Source organism: Pristiophorus japonicus, chromosome 2, assembly GCF_044704955.1.
Source record: "Pristiophorus japonicus isolate sPriJap1 chromosome 2, sPriJap1.hap1, whole genome shotgun sequence".
Classification (NCBI taxonomy): domain Eukaryota; kingdom Metazoa; phylum Chordata; class Chondrichthyes; family Pristiophoridae; genus Pristiophorus; species Pristiophorus japonicus.
This window is the reverse complement of record NC_091978.1, coordinates 36,488,265-36,509,383: the sequence shown is the minus strand read 5'-3', so window position 1 is coordinate 36,509,383 and position 21,119 is coordinate 36,488,265. Positions and strand designations below refer to the sequence as shown.

General features: G+C 43.7%; 1 protein-coding gene across 1 annotated transcript in view; it reads left to right on the top strand.

Annotated features, from left to right (window-relative positions):
• The window catches only part of LOC139236716 (E3 ubiquitin-protein ligase RMND5A), an 80,167-nt gene that overhangs the window by 50,261 nt on the left and 8,787 nt on the right, over positions 1 to 21,119 (top strand). The window contains exons 4-8 of the mRNA XM_070866849.1: positions 1,700 to 1,834; positions 6,804 to 6,904; positions 7,486 to 7,652; positions 8,845 to 9,010; positions 19,109 to 19,211. Of these exons, the coding sequence (XP_070722950.1) occupies positions 1,700 to 1,834; positions 6,804 to 6,904; positions 7,486 to 7,652; positions 8,845 to 9,010; positions 19,109 to 19,211 (672 nt within the window). The remainder of the gene's footprint in view (positions 1 to 1,699; positions 1,835 to 6,803; positions 6,905 to 7,485; positions 7,653 to 8,844; positions 9,011 to 19,108; positions 19,212 to 21,119) is intronic.

The following is a 21,119-nucleotide window of genomic DNA, read 5'->3' as shown; positions in this document are numbered from 1 at the left end:
CTAGAAGTCTCTCCATCTTTAGGACACTTAAAACCTGCCATTTTTGACCAAGCTTTTAGCTATCTGTCCTAACGGCCTAGCGGTCCCAGTCGGCTGCTTCCCACGGACGATTGACTAAAATAGGGAAAAAAGATGCGCACTTACCTTATCCTGCTGCGCCCTCGAGCAACGCTGCTCCTGAGGCCTCCGCTCACTGCGGGTTGGAGCACGTGCACGTCAGGACGTCTGCAGAACTGGAGCTGCAGTCACATGGGTCTGGGCAGTCAATCAAGGTAAAGTATTTTCTCATTCATAATAATGGGAACTCTGTAAGATGGAGTTCCTAATATTATGATTGAGAAACCTCCCCACAAACACCCAAAACAATAGAAAAAAATACACCACATATTTAACTAATTTAAATTAGTTATTTATGTCACATATTCCGATTTAAAAAAATTAATTATGGTTTAGGGGAGGGTTTTTAACAATGTTTTTAAAATTTTATTTTATGTTTTTTTTGTGTGTTTTAAAACTCTTGCGCCTGTAAAAGTAGGCTACGCGTCTACTTTTATCAAGCGCAAGAGTTTTGAGGATGTTTGCTGGGCAAGATATGGGTAAATACCGCAATCTTGCCCAATCAAATGTCCTTGATCCCGAGATGCGGAGGATCGGTCAAGCTGGAGCTTGACAGATCAGCAAAGCTGGTTTTCAGCACGTGCACATTGTGCGCTGAAAACTGGTTTTTGCGATGCCTTCCTGGGTCCGTACTCACTCTGTACGGACCTGGGGAGGCCGCGATTTCTGGGCCAATATATCTCTCTCGTCTTTCTGTATTGGATTCAATTTTTGTCCTGTGAAGCACCTTGGGATGTTTTATTACGCCAAAGGTGCTATATATATGCAAGTTGTTATTGTGTTAATTAGGGTTTAGATAGAAAGGGATATTGCAGCATTTAGAATATTCAAAAGGGGTGCGATCCTCGTAGAGACCTTCATTATTGAAACATAAAAGTTTGTCTTGATTTTGCAACCTTTAAAATGTGTTAGTTTTCAATGTTTTCTTTTAGGAATTGTTTTTTTATAAGCCAAATTTTTCTCTTAACTTTTTTTCTATATGAAAGTAGTGGTTAACTGAAGTCACTCTGTCCAGAACGAACTACAGTTACCGAGGAAAAGGCATCGAGCTGACCTCATTCAATAATGCAAGCTGGATTTTGCCAGAACAAAGCAGCAGATGGCTCAGAAAATTTGGCAATAGTTATTTTGGAATTTCTCCACTACACAGCCATGTCCAATAATTTTCCCCAGTTGAGAGGCAACAATGCCTCACATCTCAGACCTCTTTGAATGCCACTCTGGAGCTGACTGCCAGAAAGTGTACCAAAGCAGTTTGTGCTTGCCTAGCATTTTTTTCCTTTTCTCCCTTGCTACTTTTGAGTATTTTTCTGACCATTCATTCTCTAATCTTAATGGCACATCTTAAGTTGAAACTTGTGTGGACATGTGCCCTGCCCTTTTTATACACCAGTACACTGCATCACTCAATTAAGTTATCCTTGCTTTGCGGTCATTCGCAAAATGTTCTCAACTTTGTAATGATCTTGGATGGAGTATCTGGAGTTTCATCTTAAATCTTGTTTTTCTGCATTTGATTTTTATTTAATTTGTTGTGCTGCATTTCTTCTGAAAGTTAATATTCCCAATTGCACTTTTACAGAATTTTGATGCAGAGATCAGTGGAGTGGCAATAGATGGATGCTGGCAAACCGATAGTCAGCGTCTCCTCAGTGAAGTGATGGTGGAACACTTCTTCCGACAAGGGATGCTGGATGTGGCAGAGGAACTCTGTCAGGTAAAGTAATGGACACTCTAGTAATTTGGACCATAGCTCTTTACAATATACATCAATGATTTGGATGAAGGAATTGAGTGTAATATCTCCAAGTTTGCAGATGACACTAAACTGGGTGGCATTGTGAGCTGTGAGGGGGACGCTAAGAGGCTGCAGGGTGACTTGGACAAGTTAGGTGAGTGGGCAAATGCATGGCAGATGCAGTATAATGTGGATAAATGTAAGGTTATCCACTTTGGGGGCAAAAACGCGAAGACAGAATATTATCTGAATAGTGGCAGATTAGTAAAAGGGGAGGTGCAACGAGACCTGGGTGTCATGGTCTCGTTGAAAGTTTGCATGCAGGTGCAGCAGGCGGTGAAGAAAGCAAATGGTATGTTGGCCTTCATAGCTAGGGGATTTGAGTATCGGAGCAGGGAGGTCTTACTGCAGTTGTACAGGGCCTTGGTGAGGCCTCACCTGGAATATTGTGTTCAGTTTTGGTCGCCTAATCTGAGGAAGGACGTTCATGCTATTGAGGGAGTGCAGCGAAGGTTCACCAGACTCCTGGGATGGCTGGACTGACGCATGAGGAGAGACTGGATCAACTGGGCCTTTATCAACTGGGGACTAAAATTCCCGGCCCCAGAAGGTTACCGCCCCCAAGATGGGAGCCTGTGCGGGGAGGCAGAGGGAAGTTGAGGGGAGGCGGGGGCGGGGGATGGAGGGGAGAGTGGTGGAGGTGGGGGGGGGGGGGCGGAGAAACCCGGGGACAGGAGGGGCCACATTGCAACGAGGTCTGGGGGGGGGGGCGAAGTGTGTTGGACGGGCAGGCCTGGGGGCTCTGTGCCTCGGTGCGGGGAGTGTTCAGAGTGGGGTGGACGGGTTGACTGCGCAGGTGGCGGTTGGTGGATGTGATGTGGTTGGTGGCTCCGGGGTGGCCGGAGCTGGGGTCTCGACATCCGGGGGTAGTCGGCACTTGGGAAAGATTCTGACGGGACGGGGCGGGTTGCGTGCGGGGGGAGTGTTCCTGGTGTTGGGTGGGTCCGGAGCTGGGGGGGGCGGGGGCACGCTGTTGGGATGGGGGGTGGGCTGTTTGGGGCTGGGATTGGGTGAGACTTCTTCACTCAGGGAGTTGTTGGGTTGTGGGGTTCCCTGCCGCGGAGAGTTGTTGATGCCAGTTCATTGTATGTGTTCGGGAGGGAGTTGGATGTGGTCCTTGGGGCTGGGGGGGGTCGGGGGGCGTGGGGGGGAGGTGCTGGGGAGGGTGATCAGCCATGATCTTGTTGAATAGTGGTGCAGGCTCGAAGGGCCGAATGGCCTACTCCTGCACCTATTTTCTATGTTTCTATGTTTTTACACATTGGAGTTCAGAAGGATGAGAGGGGATCTCATAGAAACATACAAGATTCTGACGGGACGGGACAGGTTAGATGCGGGTAGATTGTTCCCGATGTTGGGGAAGTCCAGAACCAGGGGACACAGTCTTAGAATAAGGGGTAGGCCATTTAGGACTGAGATGAGGAGAAACTTCTTCACTCAGAGTTGTTAACCTGTGGAATTCCCTGCCGCAGAGAGTTGTTGATGCCAGTTCATTGGATATATTCAAGAAGGAGTTGGATATGGCCCTTGCGGCTAAAGGGATCAAGGGGTATGGAGAAAAAGCAGGAAAGGGGTACTGAGGGAATGATCAGCCATGATCTTATCGAATGGTGGTGCAGGCTCAAAGAGCCGAATGGCCTACTTCTGCACCTATTTTCTATGTTTCTATGTATGCATCCTTTTTCCTAAATTGCTTCTCTGAAATCAACCTATTTCAGGATGGATTACGCTTTACACCAGCTGTCCTTACTCTGTTTTATCTCAATCTCCTTGTTAGTCGCGTGCAGCTAATTCTTTGTGCTCCAGTGTGCGTATACATTATGTGCTAACTGTCCCATCATGCTCTGTGCTTAAGCCGGGCAATTTAGCCTGTCAGGGTACACTATTCTACACTGCATAGTGTCTCTCAGCAGTCAAGACTAAATACTGCCTCTTTGTTTTGAGCCCTTTTAGCCTGTCTTATTTATATTGAATTAATTGATTATGAATAGGTTATCTCTTTGTGGAAGGCTCATGTTTTCGCTTATGAATACTTAGAAGAAGAAGTTATTCAGAATGTTTACTGTCTTGTGTTTCAAGCCACTTTATATTGTTTAGGGTTTTCACCCCCAACTGTCCTCTTAGAGTACTACAAGAATTATTTACTGGTGTGTTTATTTCTGTTGCTATGCCTTTTCCCTGGATTCCTGTTTGTTCCTCCGATTGCCCTTTTACCTGTAACTGCATTTTCTTAGATTCACCGAGAGTTGGGGTGCCCCAGGATCCGGTGTTAGGATTATTACTGTTTCCAATTTACATCAGTGACTTGTATTCAAAAACCCAAAGTAAACTGGTTACATTTTTAGATGATATCAAACTAGGAGGGTCAGAGCACTGTAGCTAGATTATGAATTGTACTATTTTGGCTATATAGTTCAATATTCTACTGGCATTGAGGAGGGTCCATGGAATTGTAAGAAACTGCTTAGAAATTATGGAAGGAGCTGGTATTTATAAAAAAAAACATGCGGACAGAATTAAGTTTGATTACAGACAAATGTAAAGTACTAAACATTAGAAGGAAAATGGGCAACCCACGTACTCCGTGAATGGTGATGTATTAGACGAGGATGAAGTTGGAAAAAGTCCTAGGAGCCTTAGTAAACTCGGTGCTCAAAGCATCCAACCATTGCAGAGCAGGAATCAACAAAACTAGTAGAAGTCTAGAACCAGGGGTCACAGTCTCAGGATACGGGGTAGGAAATTTAGGACTGAGATGAGGAGAAATGTTTTCACTGAGGGTGGTGAATGTGTGGAATTCTCTACCACAGAAGGCTGTGGAGGCCAAGTCACTGAATATATTTAAGAGGGAGATAGATTTCTAGAAACAAAAGACATCAAGGAATATGGGGAAAAAGCGGGAATAGGGTGTTGAGATAGAGGATCAGCCATGATCATATTGAATGGTGGTGCAGACTCGAAGGGCCGAATGGCCTACTCCTGCTCCTATTTTCTATGTTTCTAATATTGAACTACATAGCCACAACACTAATACAAATCAGAGGCATTCATAATCTAGCTACAGTGCTCTAGCCCATCTTCCACTTATCACTTGCTGCCAAACCACTCCCTTTCGCCACCAATCTTTTCCGCGCTTGCTCGCCCTCTTTCTCTGCTTGTAAAAACATAATAAAAGGAGCAAACTTACATCTCTATAGTATTTCTTGCGTCATCAGGGCATCCCACGATGCTTCACAGCTTTTGAAGTGTAGTCACTGTTGTAATGTCTGGTGTATGGAATGCAGTTGCACTTTAAATATGCTACAGCAGAATGAAAGTGTTGCATGCTTCAGTGATTATTTCTTGGGAAATTGAACCCATCAGAAAACTCACTGCTATCTACTTGCACTCTGTCTCAATTTCTGTCTTAAATGTCTACTAAATCTTCTGGCTCATTGTGAGCAATACTAAGGGAGATCCAGTAGTTAAATTTAAGGTTATCCGCCACTGCATGAAGAAGACTAGGTCAAAAATTTTGCTACAGTTTTGCAGTGCACTGGTCAGAATAGAATACTATGTTCTGTTTTGGTCACCGTGCCTGAAAAAAGATGTACATATATTGGAAAATATACAGAGAAGGACAACATGACTGATGCTCTAAGGGGGATTGGTTACGAAGAAGAATTAGACAAACTTGGGGGGAGAAATTTGGGAGCGCCCCTTTTGGGGCACTAACTTTTAAAAGTTTGAAAAATTAGCACCAGGCAATAATGGTTTCAAACTTAAAAAAAATATTTGGTGTTTAAGCGCTGCACTTCCTTCCAGGAGCGCAAGAGACAGCAGGCAGGGCGGTACTTGTACAACGCTGCACAATGGGCTGTGCAGTGCTGCCGCATAGGAAGGTCCCTACCCTCCCTTAAAGAAAGGGCCTTCGCTGTAGGCTCTGCAAAAGAAGACTTACTTTCTTCTTGGCAGCAGCTATAATCCAGCCCGATGCACTGCGGCAGAGCGCCGGGCTGATCTTTTGCGGGCACCGAAAGGGAAAAATCAAATAGAAGATTGAAATTATTATTTTTTTTTTTACTTACCTCGGCCACCTCACCTTGAAGCATTGCCCCCGAAGCCACCGGCCTCCCGATCAACGCCTCCTGCACCTGCCGGTGTTTTTGCCTGGCGATGCTGCAGGGGACGGAGCGCAAGTTCGGGTCTGGGGCGATGCGCACGGCGATGATGGTACGATCTCCGGGTGTAAAAGATCAGGGCGCAACACCCTCCTGCCGCTGCAATCCTCTCGCCAAATATGGTGGGAGGCTATCTTCTCGCATGGTCGGTAAGCCGTTAATGCCCCATTATCGCCCCCTGGTGGCGCTAAGGAGGCTAATTTCTAGGCCTTGAGCTTTTTATAGTCTTGAAGAAAATTGTTAAGCAGGGACCTTCTTTGAAGTTACTGCTTCAGGAAAATAGGATCAGATAACTGAATGGAAATTACTGACTTAAAAAAAATGTACTCGAAGTGTTTGGTTTAACCTGCCAGACAGTATAGCAAAATTTTTACCTTCAAAATATAATCGAGTGCTGTGATGGAAAAGTTGGGATGCTAGAAGGATGAGCTTCACTGGTTACATTTTCTTGCCCCTGACTTTTTTTTTTATTTTGTGACACATTTATCAGAAGATAAGGGATTGAATAGTAAATGTTCCCACCATGTCTGATTCATTAGTCGATATTAATTGCACATTTTAATCAGCTCACACTGTAGTTTCTTTTGATTGACTCTAAATTCACTGTATTTTGGGGAAACAATACAACAGTATTTTTGAACAAGGATTGTAGTTTAGTTGTCTCTTATCCAGAATGATTTGTCAAATTCCACCTGCTATTATAACGTTGTACTCATTTTGTCCATTAGGAAGCTGGCTTGTGCATAGAAGGAAACCAAAAGGAACCTTTTGTAGAACTAAATCGAATCTTGGAAGCACTCCGAGTAAGAGATTTAAGACCTGCACTCGAGTAAGTCACATTTTTAAAATGTAATTATACAGTAAATGTATTAGGCAATTGAGAATGTTTTGACAAATTTTGTTAAAGTAACCCTACAAATATAAGTCACAAAAGCAACACTTCAGAATTGGCTGCCTCCTCTTTGAAGGGGCCTGTGTTCCTAGAATGCTGTATAGTTTTGATTGTGGTTATGGTTTCAAATTATGTCTCCATATTTCTGTCAAATGAGTCATAGACTGCAACTCAGAGTGCTGCTTCTAAAAAGTGTTCTTTAAAACTGAATTACAATTTTACTCAAATTTGAAAGAGTGGTGGAAGATATTGAGAATTTCTGTTGCTCAGAGTTCTGTGTACATGAACTGTTTTTCGTTACTCCCTTTGTGACCTCTGTCCAAATGAAGTTGTAACATTTATCTTGACACTATTTGGGTGTAGGATTTTTTTTGCAATTTAGAATGGGATTTTTCTTAAACCTATTACATTGTTATCACATTTATTGGCTTTCTTTGGTTTATTGTGAGACTAACAGTTTTATATTTACACTTTTCAGATTCCTAGTTAACACATTGATAAATTTATTTTACTTAAAGATGGGCAGTTGCAAACCGTGAAATGTTGATGGCACAGAACAGCTCCCTAGAGTTCAAGCTACACAGATTATATTTTATAAGCCTGTTAATGGGAGGTACAGAAAATCAGAGGGAAGCACTTCAGTATGCCAAGAACTTCCAGCCGTTTGCTTTAAATCACCAGAAGGGTAAGCTACATTTTGGCTTGAAAATGCATATTGTGGGAGCCCATGTTTTACTGTGTGTCATAGATAATATGTTTTTCTCTCAGATTTTCTCCACTCCTTTCCTGTAGGCAATTCCACAGGTGCCAGTCACCCTCTGATTCTTCACCCAAAGTAACATTATTCAACAACAACAACTTGCATTTTTATAGTGCCTTTAACATAGTAAAACACCCCAAGGTGCTTCACTGGGGTCTTGTCAGTTAAAATTTGACACCGAGCCATAAGGAGATACTAGGATAGGTGGCCAAAAATTTAGACAAACAGGTAGGAGGGGGGGGGGGGGGAAGGAAGGAAAGAGAGAACTGGAGGAACGCAGAGTTCTGAGGGTTGTGGGGCTGAGGGAGGGATGAGGCCATGGAGGGATTTGAACATACCGATGAGAATTTAAAATTAGAGGCTGTAGATGGGCTGAGACAGGGACGGAGACATTCACATTTGATTGTTGATGGTAAGCATCAGCAGGCTATTTGACTTGGGGACATAGCAGCCGAGCGCAATTCTGTTCTCACCAAGTCTTCACACACTGCAGTTCCTTCGGGGATCTCTTAAGCAATGGGAACTCTGGCCAATTTAATTGCATTAAAAGCATTAAGGCAAATCATGGTGTCCTTGTCATTGCCCAATTAAAGTCAATTAATTTATCTCAAACTGGGGATTGAACTTCAGACCTACCTGACCTGTATGATTCATCCTACTCGCTGAAGAAGCTGAGTCAACAGGGAAGACTCTGACTTTATAGATTATTATATATTTTATGTTAGGATATATTAATTGCCAAAGCACGTCCTTGAAAGTCATAGTGCATCTCTCGCCCTGAATGATTGGTAGAGGGAGAAGAAAATAGGTATTTTACACTCTTGAAGTACAGAATATAATGAGGTGTTGCTGCAAATCTGTAATGTAATGACTGCATCTAAGCTAATGTATTATGGGAAAGTGTTTTTTTTTAATTTTTATATTAGAATTAAATGTAGACTGCTGTGAATGGTTATATATTGCTGAGCTGGGCAGGGGAGGAAAATAGGAACAAAAATGAACCAATATTTATAATCAATAAAGCTGGTACATTTTAACATCACATAGTTTTATTTTTGAAGATTGATGCATGCTCATTTTAGTTAAAAAATACACTTGTGATTTTGTTTCTCTACAGACATCCAGGTGCTAATGGGAAGCCTTGTTTACTTGAGACAGGGAATAGCGAACTCACCATATATGCACCTGTTGGATTCTAACCAGTGGGCTGATATCTGTGATATCTTCACCAGGGATGCCTGCTCTCTCCTTGGTCTCTCAGTAGAATCACCGCTGAGTGTCAGGTATGATTAAATACTGTGTTTGATCTGATTGATTCATATTATAGAGTGATGGGCACGTTTTAAAGTCTTCTGTTACCTTTCATTCATAGTTTTGAATGAGGATGATCAAGTGAAATCAAGCCATTATGAGTTGCTTTTTGGCACCTTTTTTAATTCCTCAAGATAAGTATTGCCACAGTGCTGGGGAATAGAACTGCGACGGCGAAGATTCTTTAGCGCAGTCAAGACCACCTACGGCCGAAGCACCCAAGGCCCTACCCCACTGCTGGCCAAGAACTGAGAGGTACTCATCAAGGACAGAGAGGCAGTCAGTGCTGCTGGAAGGAGCACTTCGAAGATCTCCTTAACCGAGACTCTGTCTTCGACGTGAGTATCCTTGACTCCATCCCGCAACCCGCTACCATCTCAGCACAACCCCAGCCTGGCATGAGGTAGAAAAGGCCATCCGACAACTGAGGAACAGGAGCAGGTGGAATCCCCACCGAAGCACTAAAACATGGCGGAGAAACTCTATTGGCGCGAATACATGATCTAATTTCTCTTTCCTGGAAGGCAGCACGAAGGCTAATTTAAATTGTACCCGCCCCCTGCTACTTAGAAAGTCGGCGCGAGTGTTAGGCTCCGCCCCCTGCTGCGAAGAGCGCGCCGCGCCAAGGAGCTCGAGAATATCGAACTTTTTTTTAGGCGCAGTTTTCGGCACGAAAAACAGGCGCCCAGCTCGGAGGTGCGGCGTTTTCGCCGCGGCACGAAACTTGGGGCCTATGTTTCTAACAAGGGCAGACTTCAGTGTGCTCGTGCAGCCTTCAGTCACCTGAGGAAGAGGGTGTTTGAAGACTAGGAGCTCAAACCCAGCACCAAGCTCATGGTCTACAGAGCAACAGTGATGCCCGCCCTCCTATATGCTTTAGAGACATGGACTATGTAAAGCACTGGAGAAGAACCACCAACACTGCCTCCACAAGATTCTGCAAATCCATTGGCAGAATAGGCACACCAACATCAGTGTTCTCGCTCAGGCCAACATCTCCAGCATCGAAGCATTGACCATGCTCGGTCAGCACCGTTGGACAGGCCACATCTTCCGCATGCCCGATACGAGACTCCCAAAACACGTGCTCTACTCAGAGCTTTGACACGGCAAGCGAGCCCCAGGTAGACAGAGTAAATGCTTCAAGGACACCCTCAAAGCCACCTTGAAAAAGTGCAACATCCCTGACACCTGGGACTCCCTGGCCCAAGACCACTCAAAGTGGAAGAAAAACATCCGGGAAGGTGCCGAACACCTCGAGTCTCTTTACTGGGAGCAAGCTGAAGCCAAGCGTAAACAGCGGAAGGAGCGCACGGCAACCCAAGCATTCCACCTGCCTGTTCCTTCATCCACCGTCTGCCCCACCTGTGACAGAGACTGTAGTTTCCGCATTGGACTCATCAGTCACCTATGAACTCATTTTTAGTGTGGAAGCAAGGCATCCTCTACTCTGAGGGACTGCCTAAGAAGAACTATTTCTATAGGCATCCACTCTGTATAACATGTGGTTCCAGGTCAAGTATAGCACGGTTGGATGGAGAGTGAAGTGCCTCTGCCTCAACATTTCAATAGCAGCCATTACTGCACCAGCAAGACATTTTGCCATTTTCCTTCATCAACTATTACTACAATAGGAGCAGTGCTGTGGGTTCATACACATTAGGAACTGGATTGTGATTACCCAAATTCATTCCATCCTTTTCACCCAGCAGACAGAGACGTTTGAGTCCAGTCTGGACCGCATTTGATCCCAGGTCCCAAAGGTAAAGGGTCAGTGTCCAAACCACTGAGTCCACCTGTATCATGCACTTCTAATACAGATGGTTTTCATGCTCAAAGAGTAAATCAGCCGGTATATGGTAAATCTTAGTGGATGCCCATTTAACACTGCATCTTTTGTGCTTTCAATATGTTTTGTACAGTGCCCTATGGTTAGTAAAGCATGTGAAATGTTAAAGTATACTTTATCTACAATGCCACAATTTCAGAAATTGATCCTGATTGTGGTGTTGCATATTGGTGAGTTACTTTTATACACTCGAGGGCAGTGTTGTACCACTTCAGATTCACATATGTAAATTATTCCCCTTTTTGATGAGTTCCTCATTTTATTGAGCCTACAAACAAAGGCTGGGTGACCCACCCCACTAAGAATGATTCACCTTGACTATTTTCATGCATCTTCTCCTAACTGATTTAAGAATTGAGATTTCTGTCCTCTCAGCCAGGGATTATTTTGTTTGGAAAGACTTCAGTGGAGAACATTTATTGTTTTTTTTTTTAAATAGAAAAATCATGTCCGATGTCTGACATATAAGATTATTAGGGCTTAATCTATCATATCATTGTTCTTTGAGAGCACAGGTAGACACTTGGGAGTATGACATTATAGCCATTACAGAGACATGGCTGAAGGAGGGGCAGCTTTGGCAGTTCAATATTCCTGGTTACAGGATTTTTAGACAGGACAGCGGTGTAAAGGGGTGGGGAGTCGAGGAATTGATTAAAGAAACTATTACAGCTGTGACGAGAGATAATATGTTAGAGGGATCATCAAATGAGGCCATATGGGTCGAACTGAAAAATAAAAAAGGGGCGCTCACACTGCTGGGCGTGTATTATAGACCCCCCAACAGTGGGAGGGAGATAGAAGAGCAAATATGTGTGAAGTCCAAAAACCATAGGACAGTAATAGTAGGGGATTTCAACTATCCTAATATTGATTGGTAAAAATATAGTGTGAAGGGTATAAAGGGTGCGGAATTCTTAAAATACATTCAAGAGAACTTTTTTAGTCCGTATGTAACAAGCCCAACACTGGAGGGGGCGGTTCTGGATTTAGTATTGGGACTGAAGCTGGGCAGGTGGGAGGGGAGAGCACTTGGGTGTCAGTGACCATAATTCAGTCAGATTCAAGGTCATTAAGGATAAGGACAAGGATAGACCAGGAATAAAAGTCTCAAATTAGTGAAAAGCTAACTTTGCTAAGTTGAGAAGTGATTTGGCTACAGTGGACTGGAAACAGCTACTTGTGGGTAAATCAGTGTCGGAACAGTGGGAGGCATTCAAGGAGGAGATCTGGAGGGCTCAGTCCAAACATGTGCCCTTAAAGAAAAAGGGTGGGAATAACAATTCTAGAGCCCCCTGGATGTCTAGGGACTTACAGGGGAGGAAAAAGAAAAAAAGGGAAGCTTATGACATATACCGACGGCTAAATACTGTAGAATCTCTGGAGGAATATAGAAAGTTCAGAGGTGAAATTAAAAATGATATTAGGAATGCTAAGAGAGAGCATAAAAAATTCATGGCAAGTAAAATCAAGAAAAACCCAAAGATGTTCTGTAAATATATTAAGAGCAAGAGGATAATTAAGGAAAGGGTAGGGCCTATTAAAGACCATGAGAGTAATCTGTGTGTGGAGGCAGAAGATGTGGGTATGGTTCTTCATGAATACTTTTCATCTGTTTTCTCAAAGGAAAGGGGCAATGTAGATACTGCTATCGAGGAAGAATATAACATTCTGGATAAAATAAACATAGTGAGAGAGGAGGTATTAAGGGGTTTAGCAGCTTTAAAAGTGGATAAGTCCCCAGGCCCGGATGAAATGCATCCCAGGCTGTTGAACGAAGTAAAGAGGACATGGCAGAGGCCTTGACCATCATTTTCCAGTCCTCTTTGGATTCAGGCATGGTGCTGGAGGACTGCTATTGTGGTATCTGTGTTTAAGAAGGGAGAAAGGGATAGGCTGAGTAATTATAACCTAACCTCAGTGATGGGAAAATTATTGGAAAAATATTTGAAGGACAGGATAAATTTACATTTAGAAAGGCAAGGATTAATCGGGGACAGTCAGCATGGATTTATTAAGGGAAGATTGTGTTTGACTAACCTGTTGAATTTTTTGAGGAGGTAACCAGGAGGGTCGATGAGAGTAGTGCGTACGATGTAGTGTATGTGGACTTTAGCAATGCTTTTGATAAGGTCCCACATGCCAGACTGGTCACGAAGGTAAAAGCCCATGGGATCCAGGGCAAAGTGGCAAGTTGGATCCAAAATTGGCTTCGAGATAAGAAGCAAAGGGTAATGGTTGATGGATGTTTTTGTGACTGGAAGGACATTTCCAGTTGGGTTCCACAGGGCTCAGTACTGGGTCCCTTGCTTTTTAAGAAGGGAGAAAGGGATAGGCCGAGTAATTACAACCTAACCTCAGTGGTGGGAAAATTATTGGAAACAAATTTGAAGGACAGGATAAATTTACATTTAGAAAGGCAAGGATTAATCGGGGACAGTCAGCACGGATTTGTTAAAGGAAGATTGTGGTATACATCAATGATCTAGATTTGAATATGGGGGTATGATTATGAAGTTTGCAGATGACACTAAAATTGGCTGTGTGGTTGATAATGAAGAGGAAAGTCATGGACTGCAGCAGGATATCAATCTACTGGTCAGGTGGGCAGAACATAGAAACATAGAAAATAGGTGCAGGAGCAGGACATTCGGCCCTTCGAGCCTGCACCACCATTCAATAAGATCATGGTTGATCATTCACCTCAGTACCCCTTTCCCGCTTTCTCTCCATACCCCTTGATCCTTTTAGCCGTAAGGGCCATATCTAACTCCCTCATGAATATATCCAATGAACTGTCATCAACAACTCTCTGCGGCAGGGAATTCCACAGGTTAACAACTCTCTGAGTGAAGAGGTTTCTTCTCCATCTCAGTCCTAAATGGCCTACCCCTTATCCTAAGACTGTGTCCCCTGGTTCTGGACTTTCCCAACATCGGGAACATTCTTCCTGCATCTAACCTGTCCCGTCCCGTCAGAATCTTGTACGTTTCTATGAGATCCCCTCTCATCCTTCTAAACTCCAGTGTATAAAGGCCCAGTTGATCCAGTCACTCCTCATATGTCAGTCCAGCCATCCCTAGAATCAGTCTGGTGAACCTTCGCTGCACTCCCTCAATAACAAGAACATACTTCCTCAGATTAGGAGACCAAAACTGAACACAATATTCCAGGTGAGGCCTCACCAAGGCTCTGTACAATTGCAGTAAGACCTCCCTGCTCCTATACTCAAATCCCCTAGCTATGAAAGCCAGCATGCCATTTGCCACCTTCACCGCCTGCTGTACCTGCATGCCAACTTTCAATGACTGATGAACCATGACACCTAGGTTTCGTTGCACCTCCCCTTTTCCTAATCTGCCGCGATTCATATAATATTCTGCCTTTGTGTTTTTGCCACCAAAGTAGATAACCTCACATTTATCCACATTATACTGCATCTGCCATGCATTTTCCCACTCACCTAATCTGTCCAAGTCACCCTGCAGCCTCTTAACATCCTCCTCACAGCTCACACCGCCACCCAGTTTAGTGTCATCTGCAAACTTGGAGATATTACACTCAATTCCTTCATCCAAATCATTGATGGCAAATAGAATTTAATTCGATGAAGTGTGAGGTAATGCACTTGGGGAGGGCTAATATGAAATGGGTATACAGATTAAATTGTAGGCCACTTCGAAGTGTAGATGAGCAAATGGACCTTGAAGTGCTAGTCCGCAGATCCCTGAAAGTAGCAGGCCAGGTTGATAAGGTGGTTAAGAAGGCATAAGGAATGCTTGCCTTTATTGGCGGAGGCATAGAATACAAGAGCCGAGAGGTTATGCTTAAATTGTATAATATACTGGTTAGGTCACAGCTGGAATACTGTGTGTAGTTCTGTTCACTATAATAGGAAGGATGAGATTGCACTGGAGAGGGTGCAGAGGAGATTTACAAGGATTCTGCCTGGAATGGAGAATCGTAGCTATGAGGACAGATTGGACAGGTTGGGTTTGTTCTCCTTGGAACAGAGGAGGCTCGTTGAGGTGTATAACATTTTGAGGGGTCTGGATATAGTGGATAGGAAGGGCCTATTTCCCTTGGTGGAGGGGTCAATTACGAGGGGGCATAGTTTTAAGGTGGTTGGTGGAAGGTTTAGAGGGGATTTGAGGGGAAGCTTCTTCAAGCAGAGGGTTGTGGGGGTCTGGAACTCACTGCCTGGAAAGGTGGTTCAGGCAGAACCCCTCACCACATTTAAAAGGTGCTTGGATGGGCACTTGAGGTCCAGTAACCTGCAGGGTTATGGGCCTAGAGCTGTAAGTGGGATTAGACTGGATAACCTCTTGTTGGCTGGTGCAGATACGATGGGAAGTACTTCAGGGAATCTAATACGGCCAGAGTGGTCTCCTGGACTAGTTTTGATCGCCTGGATGGGTCGGAGAGAAATTTTCCCAGATTTTTTTCCCCAACTGGCCTGGGTTTTTATCTTTTTTGCCTCTCCCAGGAGATTGCAGGGCTCCGGGTGGGGTGGAGTGTGAAATGTTGCAAGGAGGTATTGCAGATGTGTGGGCCAGACTGGTTGGGCCGAGTGCTCTTTACCTGTCTTCTATTGTACATTGTTCATAGGGACCAGTACAAACCGGACGGTCTGCACCTGGGCAGGACCGGAACCAATGTCCTAGGGGGAGTGTTTGCTCGTGCTGTTGGGGAGGAGTTAAACTAATATGGCAGGGGGATGGGAACCAATGCAGGGAGACAGAGGGAGACAAAAAGGAGGCAAAAGCAAAAGACAAAGGAGATGAGGAAAAGTGGAGGGCAGAGAAACCAAGGCAAAGAACAAAAAGGGCCACTGTACAGCAAAATTCTAAAAGGACAAAGGGTGTTAAAAAAACAAGCCTGAAGGCTTTGTGTCTTAATGCAAGGAGTATCCGCAATAAGGTGGATGAATTAACTGCAAATAGATGTTAACAAATATGATGTGATTGAGATTACGGAGACGTGGCTCCAGGATGATCAGGGCTGGGAACTCAACATCCAGGTGTATTCAACATTCAGGAAGGATAGAATAAAAGGAAAAGGAGGTGGGGTAGCATTGCTGGTTAAAGAGGAGATTAATGCAATAGTTAGGAAAGACATTAGCTTGGATGATGTGGAATCTATATGGGTAGAGCTGCAGAACACCAAGGGGCAAAAAACGTTAGTGGGAGTTGTGTACAGACCTCCAAACAGTAGTAGTGATGTTGGGGAGGGCATCAAACAGGAAATTAGGGGTGCATGCAATAAAGGTGCAGCAGTTATAATGGGTGACTTTAATATGCACATAGATTGGGCTAGCCAAACTGGAAGCAATACGGTTGAGGAGGATTTCCTGGAGTGCATAAGGGATGGTTTTCTAGACCAATATGTCGAGGAACCAACTAGGGGGGAGGCCATCTTAGACTGGGTGTTGTGTAATGAGAGAGGATTAATTAGCAATCTTATTGTGTGAGGCCCCTTGGGGAAGAGTGACCATAATATGGTGGAATTCTGCATTAGGATGGAGAATGAAACAGTTAATTCAGAGACCATGGTCCAGAACTTAAAGAAGGGTAACTTTGAAGGTATGAGGCGTGAATTGGCTAGGATAGATTGGCGAATGATACTTGAGGGGTTGACTGTGGATGGGCAATGGCAGACATTTAGAGACCGCATGGATGAACTACAAGAATTGTACATTCCTGTCTGGCGTAAAAATATAAAAGGGAAGGTGGCTCAACCGTGGCTATCAAGGGAAATCAGGGATAGTATTAAAGCCAAGGAAGTGGCATACAAATTGGCCAGAAATAGCAGCGAACCCGGGGACTGGGAGAAATTTAGAACTCAGCAGAGGAGGACAAAGGGTTTGATTAGGGCAGGGAAAATGGAGTATGAGAAGAAGCTTGCAGGGAACATTAAGGCAGATTGCAAAAGTTTCTATAGGTATGTAAAGAGAAAAAGGTTAGTAAAGACAAACGTAGGTCCCCTGCAGTCAGAATCAGAGGAAGTCATAACGGGGAACAAAGAAATGGCAGACCAATTGAACAAGTACTTTGGTTCGGTATTCACTAAGGAGGATACAAACAACCTTCCGGATATAAAAGGGGTCAGAGGGTCTAGTAAGGAGGAGGAACTGAGGGAAATCTTTATTAGTTGGGAAATTGTGTTGGGGAAATTGATGGGATTGAAGGCCAATAAATCCCCAGGGCCTGATGGACTGCATCCCAGAGTACTTAAGGAGGTGGCCTTGGAAATAGCGGATGCATTGACAGTCATTTTCCAACATTCCATTGACTCTGGATCAGTTCCTATCGAGTGGAGGGTAGCCAATGTAACCCCACTTTTTAAAAAAGGAGGGAGAAAGAAAACACGGAATTATAGACCGGTCAGCCTGACCTCAGTAGTAGGTAAAATGATGGAATCAATTATTAAGGATGTCATAGCAGCGCATTTGGAAAATGGTGACATGATAGGTCCAAGTCAGCATGGATTTGTGAAAGGGAAATCATGCTTGACAAATCTTCTGGAATTTTTTGAGGATGTTTCCAATAAAGTGGACAAAGGAGAACCAGTTGATGTGGTATATTTGGACTTTCAGAAGGCTTTCGACAAGGTCCCACACAAGAGATTAATGTGCAAAGTTAAAGTACATGGGATTGGGGGTAGTGTGCTGACGTGGATTGAGAACTGGTTGTCAGACAGGAAGCAAAGAGTAGGAGTAAATGGATACTTTTCAGAATGGCAGGCAGTGACTAGTGGGGTACCACAAGGTTCTGTGCTGGGGCCCCAGCTGTTTACATTGTACATTAATGATTTAGACGAGGGGATTAAATGTAGTATGTCCAAATTTGCGGATGACACTAAGTTGGGTGGCAGTGTGAGCTGCAAGGAGGATGCTATGAGACTGCAGAGTGACTTGGATACGTTAGGTGAGTGGGCAAATGCATGGCAGATGAAGTATAATGTGGATAAATGTGAGGTTATCCACTTTGGTGGTAAAAACAGAGAGACAGACTATTATCTGAATGGTGACAGATTAGGAAAAGGGGAGGTGCAACGAGACCTGGGTGTCATGGTACATCAGTCATTGAAGGTTCGCATGCAGGTACAGCAGGTGGTTAAGAAAGCAAATGGCATGTTGGCCTTCATAGCGAGGGGATTTGAGTACAGGGGCAGGGAGGTGTTGCTACAGTTGTACAGGGCCTTGATGAGGCCACACCTGGAGTATTGTGTACAGTTTTGGTCTCCTAACTTGAGGAAGGACATTCTTGCTATTGAGGGAGTGCAGCGAAGATTCACCAGACAGATTCCCGGGATGGTGGGACTGACCTATCAAGAAAGACTGGATCACTGGAGTTCAGAAGAATGAGAGGGGACCTCATAGAAATGTTTAAAATTCTGACGGGTTTAGACAGGTTAGATGCAGGAAGAATGTTCCCAATGTTGGGGAAGTCCAGAACCAGGGGTCACAGTCTAAGGATAAGGGGTAAGCCATTTAGTACCGAGATGAGGAGAAACTTCTTCACCCAGAGAGTGGTGAACTTGTGGAATTCTCTACCACAGAAAGTAGTTGAGGCCAATTCACTAAATATATTCAAAAGGGAGTTGGATGAAGTCCTTACTACTCGGGGGATCAAGGGGTATGGCGAGAAAGCAGGAAGGGGTACTGAAGTTGCATGTTCAGCCATGAACTCATTGAATGGCAGTGCAGGCTAGAAGGGCTGAATGGCCTACTCCTGCACCTATTTTCTATGTTTATATATAACCTTCAGGGCTGCTGATCGAGGACCGTGTGGCTTTTTGTCGGCCGGCGTGGACACGATGGGCCGAAATGGCCTTCTGCTGCATTGTAAATTTCTATGTTTCTCTCTAAATAGCTGCTGCATAGCAATTTCACGTCCTCATGGGTTTTGTAATATTTCAATATCTTTTCACCACTCCCATACTGTATTCAATACACATTAGGAACTGGATTGTGATTGCACAAATTTATTCCATCCTTTACACCCAGCAGCCAGAGACTCTTGAGTCCAGTCTGGACCTTGGCTCTCAAACCTTTTCAGATTGGATTGAAAATTTGTCACACCATATCTTCTAATACCACATCTTTTATTCACAAGAACTATTTAAGAGCTAATTCACAGTAAGTTAAACATAATGCTTAAAATGTTTTTGTATTAAATTGACATATGTACCCTCTGTCTATTAAGAATTATTTGTTTAGTTTTTCAGCAGGGTGTATTGCATTACCAGCTCTCATTAATATTAAGGCAGTCATTGAGCAGAGACAGTGCACTGGAGTATGGAATCAGAAGGATGAGTTGCCAGTAAGTACATGTTAATGTTTGAATTCAGATTATACATAAACGCATGATAAACTCAGACTCTCGATCGAGCTTGGATTAGTAATGAGCCTTCGACTTGGAGTTAAATGCCAGAATTGGCAGCCAAGAACAGGAAGGTTGCTGATACCTGCTCACCACAATGGCAGCTAGCCAAGGAAGGATCCATTGTATATGTCATTCAAACAGGTCTTTTCCAATTGGGAGATGAAACCTGATGCTGCTTAAGACTGCTTGATGACTATTGAAACTGCTTAAAAATATGATGGCGATACATTTAAGGTGAGTTGTATGGAAAAGTGGGAAGGAAATTGTTTACATTCAAAATACTTCTTTGCCATGCCAACTTTAATCCCTGTTCAATGTTAAGCACATTTAAAGAAAGCGTTAGTATATAGTAGCACTCGGTATAGAAGTATCCAAGGAAGGTCCTTCAATCCTAGTCCTGCAGTTTTGCACATTGCATTGTGTTCTTGTTTTAAAGCCTAGGGGCCCCAGTGTTGTAGCAATCTTGTGTCAGAGTTATAGGATGTCTCGCAGACTGGATTTCGAAGGCTACTAACCTCAACACTAAACCATTTTTTGAGATTTAATCCCCTGGAGTCAAACATAATGAAGTACTTTTAAGCAGCATCAGATTTCATCTCTCAATTGGAAAAGCCCTGTTTAAATGGCATATTCAATGGGTCCTTCCTTGGCTAGCTGCCATTGTGGTGAGCAGGTATCAGCAAATTTCCTGTACTTGGCTGCCAATTCTGGCATTGGACCCCAAATTGAAGGCTCATTACTCATGAATTACACTACTGTCATTGGACATAGCATTAACTCCAACAGCTGACTAATCTAAACCGGATGGCACTGCCTCAAGAGGTGGTTGTGTCCTACACTATCAGACACACTGCTGCTGGTGACAAACTAAAATGATGATCAAGGGTTCTGCCTGCTGCAAGCTGCCATTTTATTTTAGCTCAGCACTGACCCACCCATACAGTGCACCAATATTGATTTTGCATTAACGGTTGCACAAAGAACTATGGAGAGAAACTTTTGAACCAGAAAAGAATACAAATTTTTTAAAAAGCAAGGAGGTAACATTTAACTTGTGCACGACCATGGAGTGCTGAGCAATTTTGGGCACCCCATTATAGGAAGGATATAAAAGCAATGGAAAAGGAGCAGCTTTGATTCATTCGTTTCTTACCAAGGACCTTGATGAATGTGGCTCCACTTTTTATTGGTTGCACAATTAAGTTCTTCCAGGAAATAGGTTTGGGCACGAGCACAGATCCTCGTGGAAAAAAAATAGAACCTCTAATTGACAAGTTGTCGGTCTTACTCGGGGGTTATGAGGATTGCTGCTGTGGGAACCGGAAAAGGATAATTTCAATTTTCCTACTGCTTTTGTGTTGTGTTGTGTTTTCATATCACAGCGATGCAAAAGTGCTGTAACTTAACTTAAATTGGCATATCTGAGTCGAAAGAAAAACCCCCACTAACGCAGATGGTGGTTTCAAACCTGATGTCCAGACTGTAGTATAATACTGGTGCCTTGGAGCTTGATTTCGTAGAAATACTTGTTGAGCATCCCTGCCATGATGCCAAGCCTAGCAAGATACAAATGGGTGTGTTCCTTGGCACGTTAACGCTGTGCACATGGAGCTGGCTTCAGAATCTCAAAAAAAAAACCTGAAACTGTTCGTATATTTTTCTAACTGATATAAATGACTGGTTCCTGCTCTCTGTGCAGCATAATTGCATCCTTGCACAACTGCAATCAGGGGTATTGAATGTGGGGTACTCTGAAATTGTGGTTAGACAGTATTATTGGCCATAGAGCAGAAGGAGCTCTGCAACTGCCTGTACTGTACTTAAACTGAAAATGCTTGTGCCTAA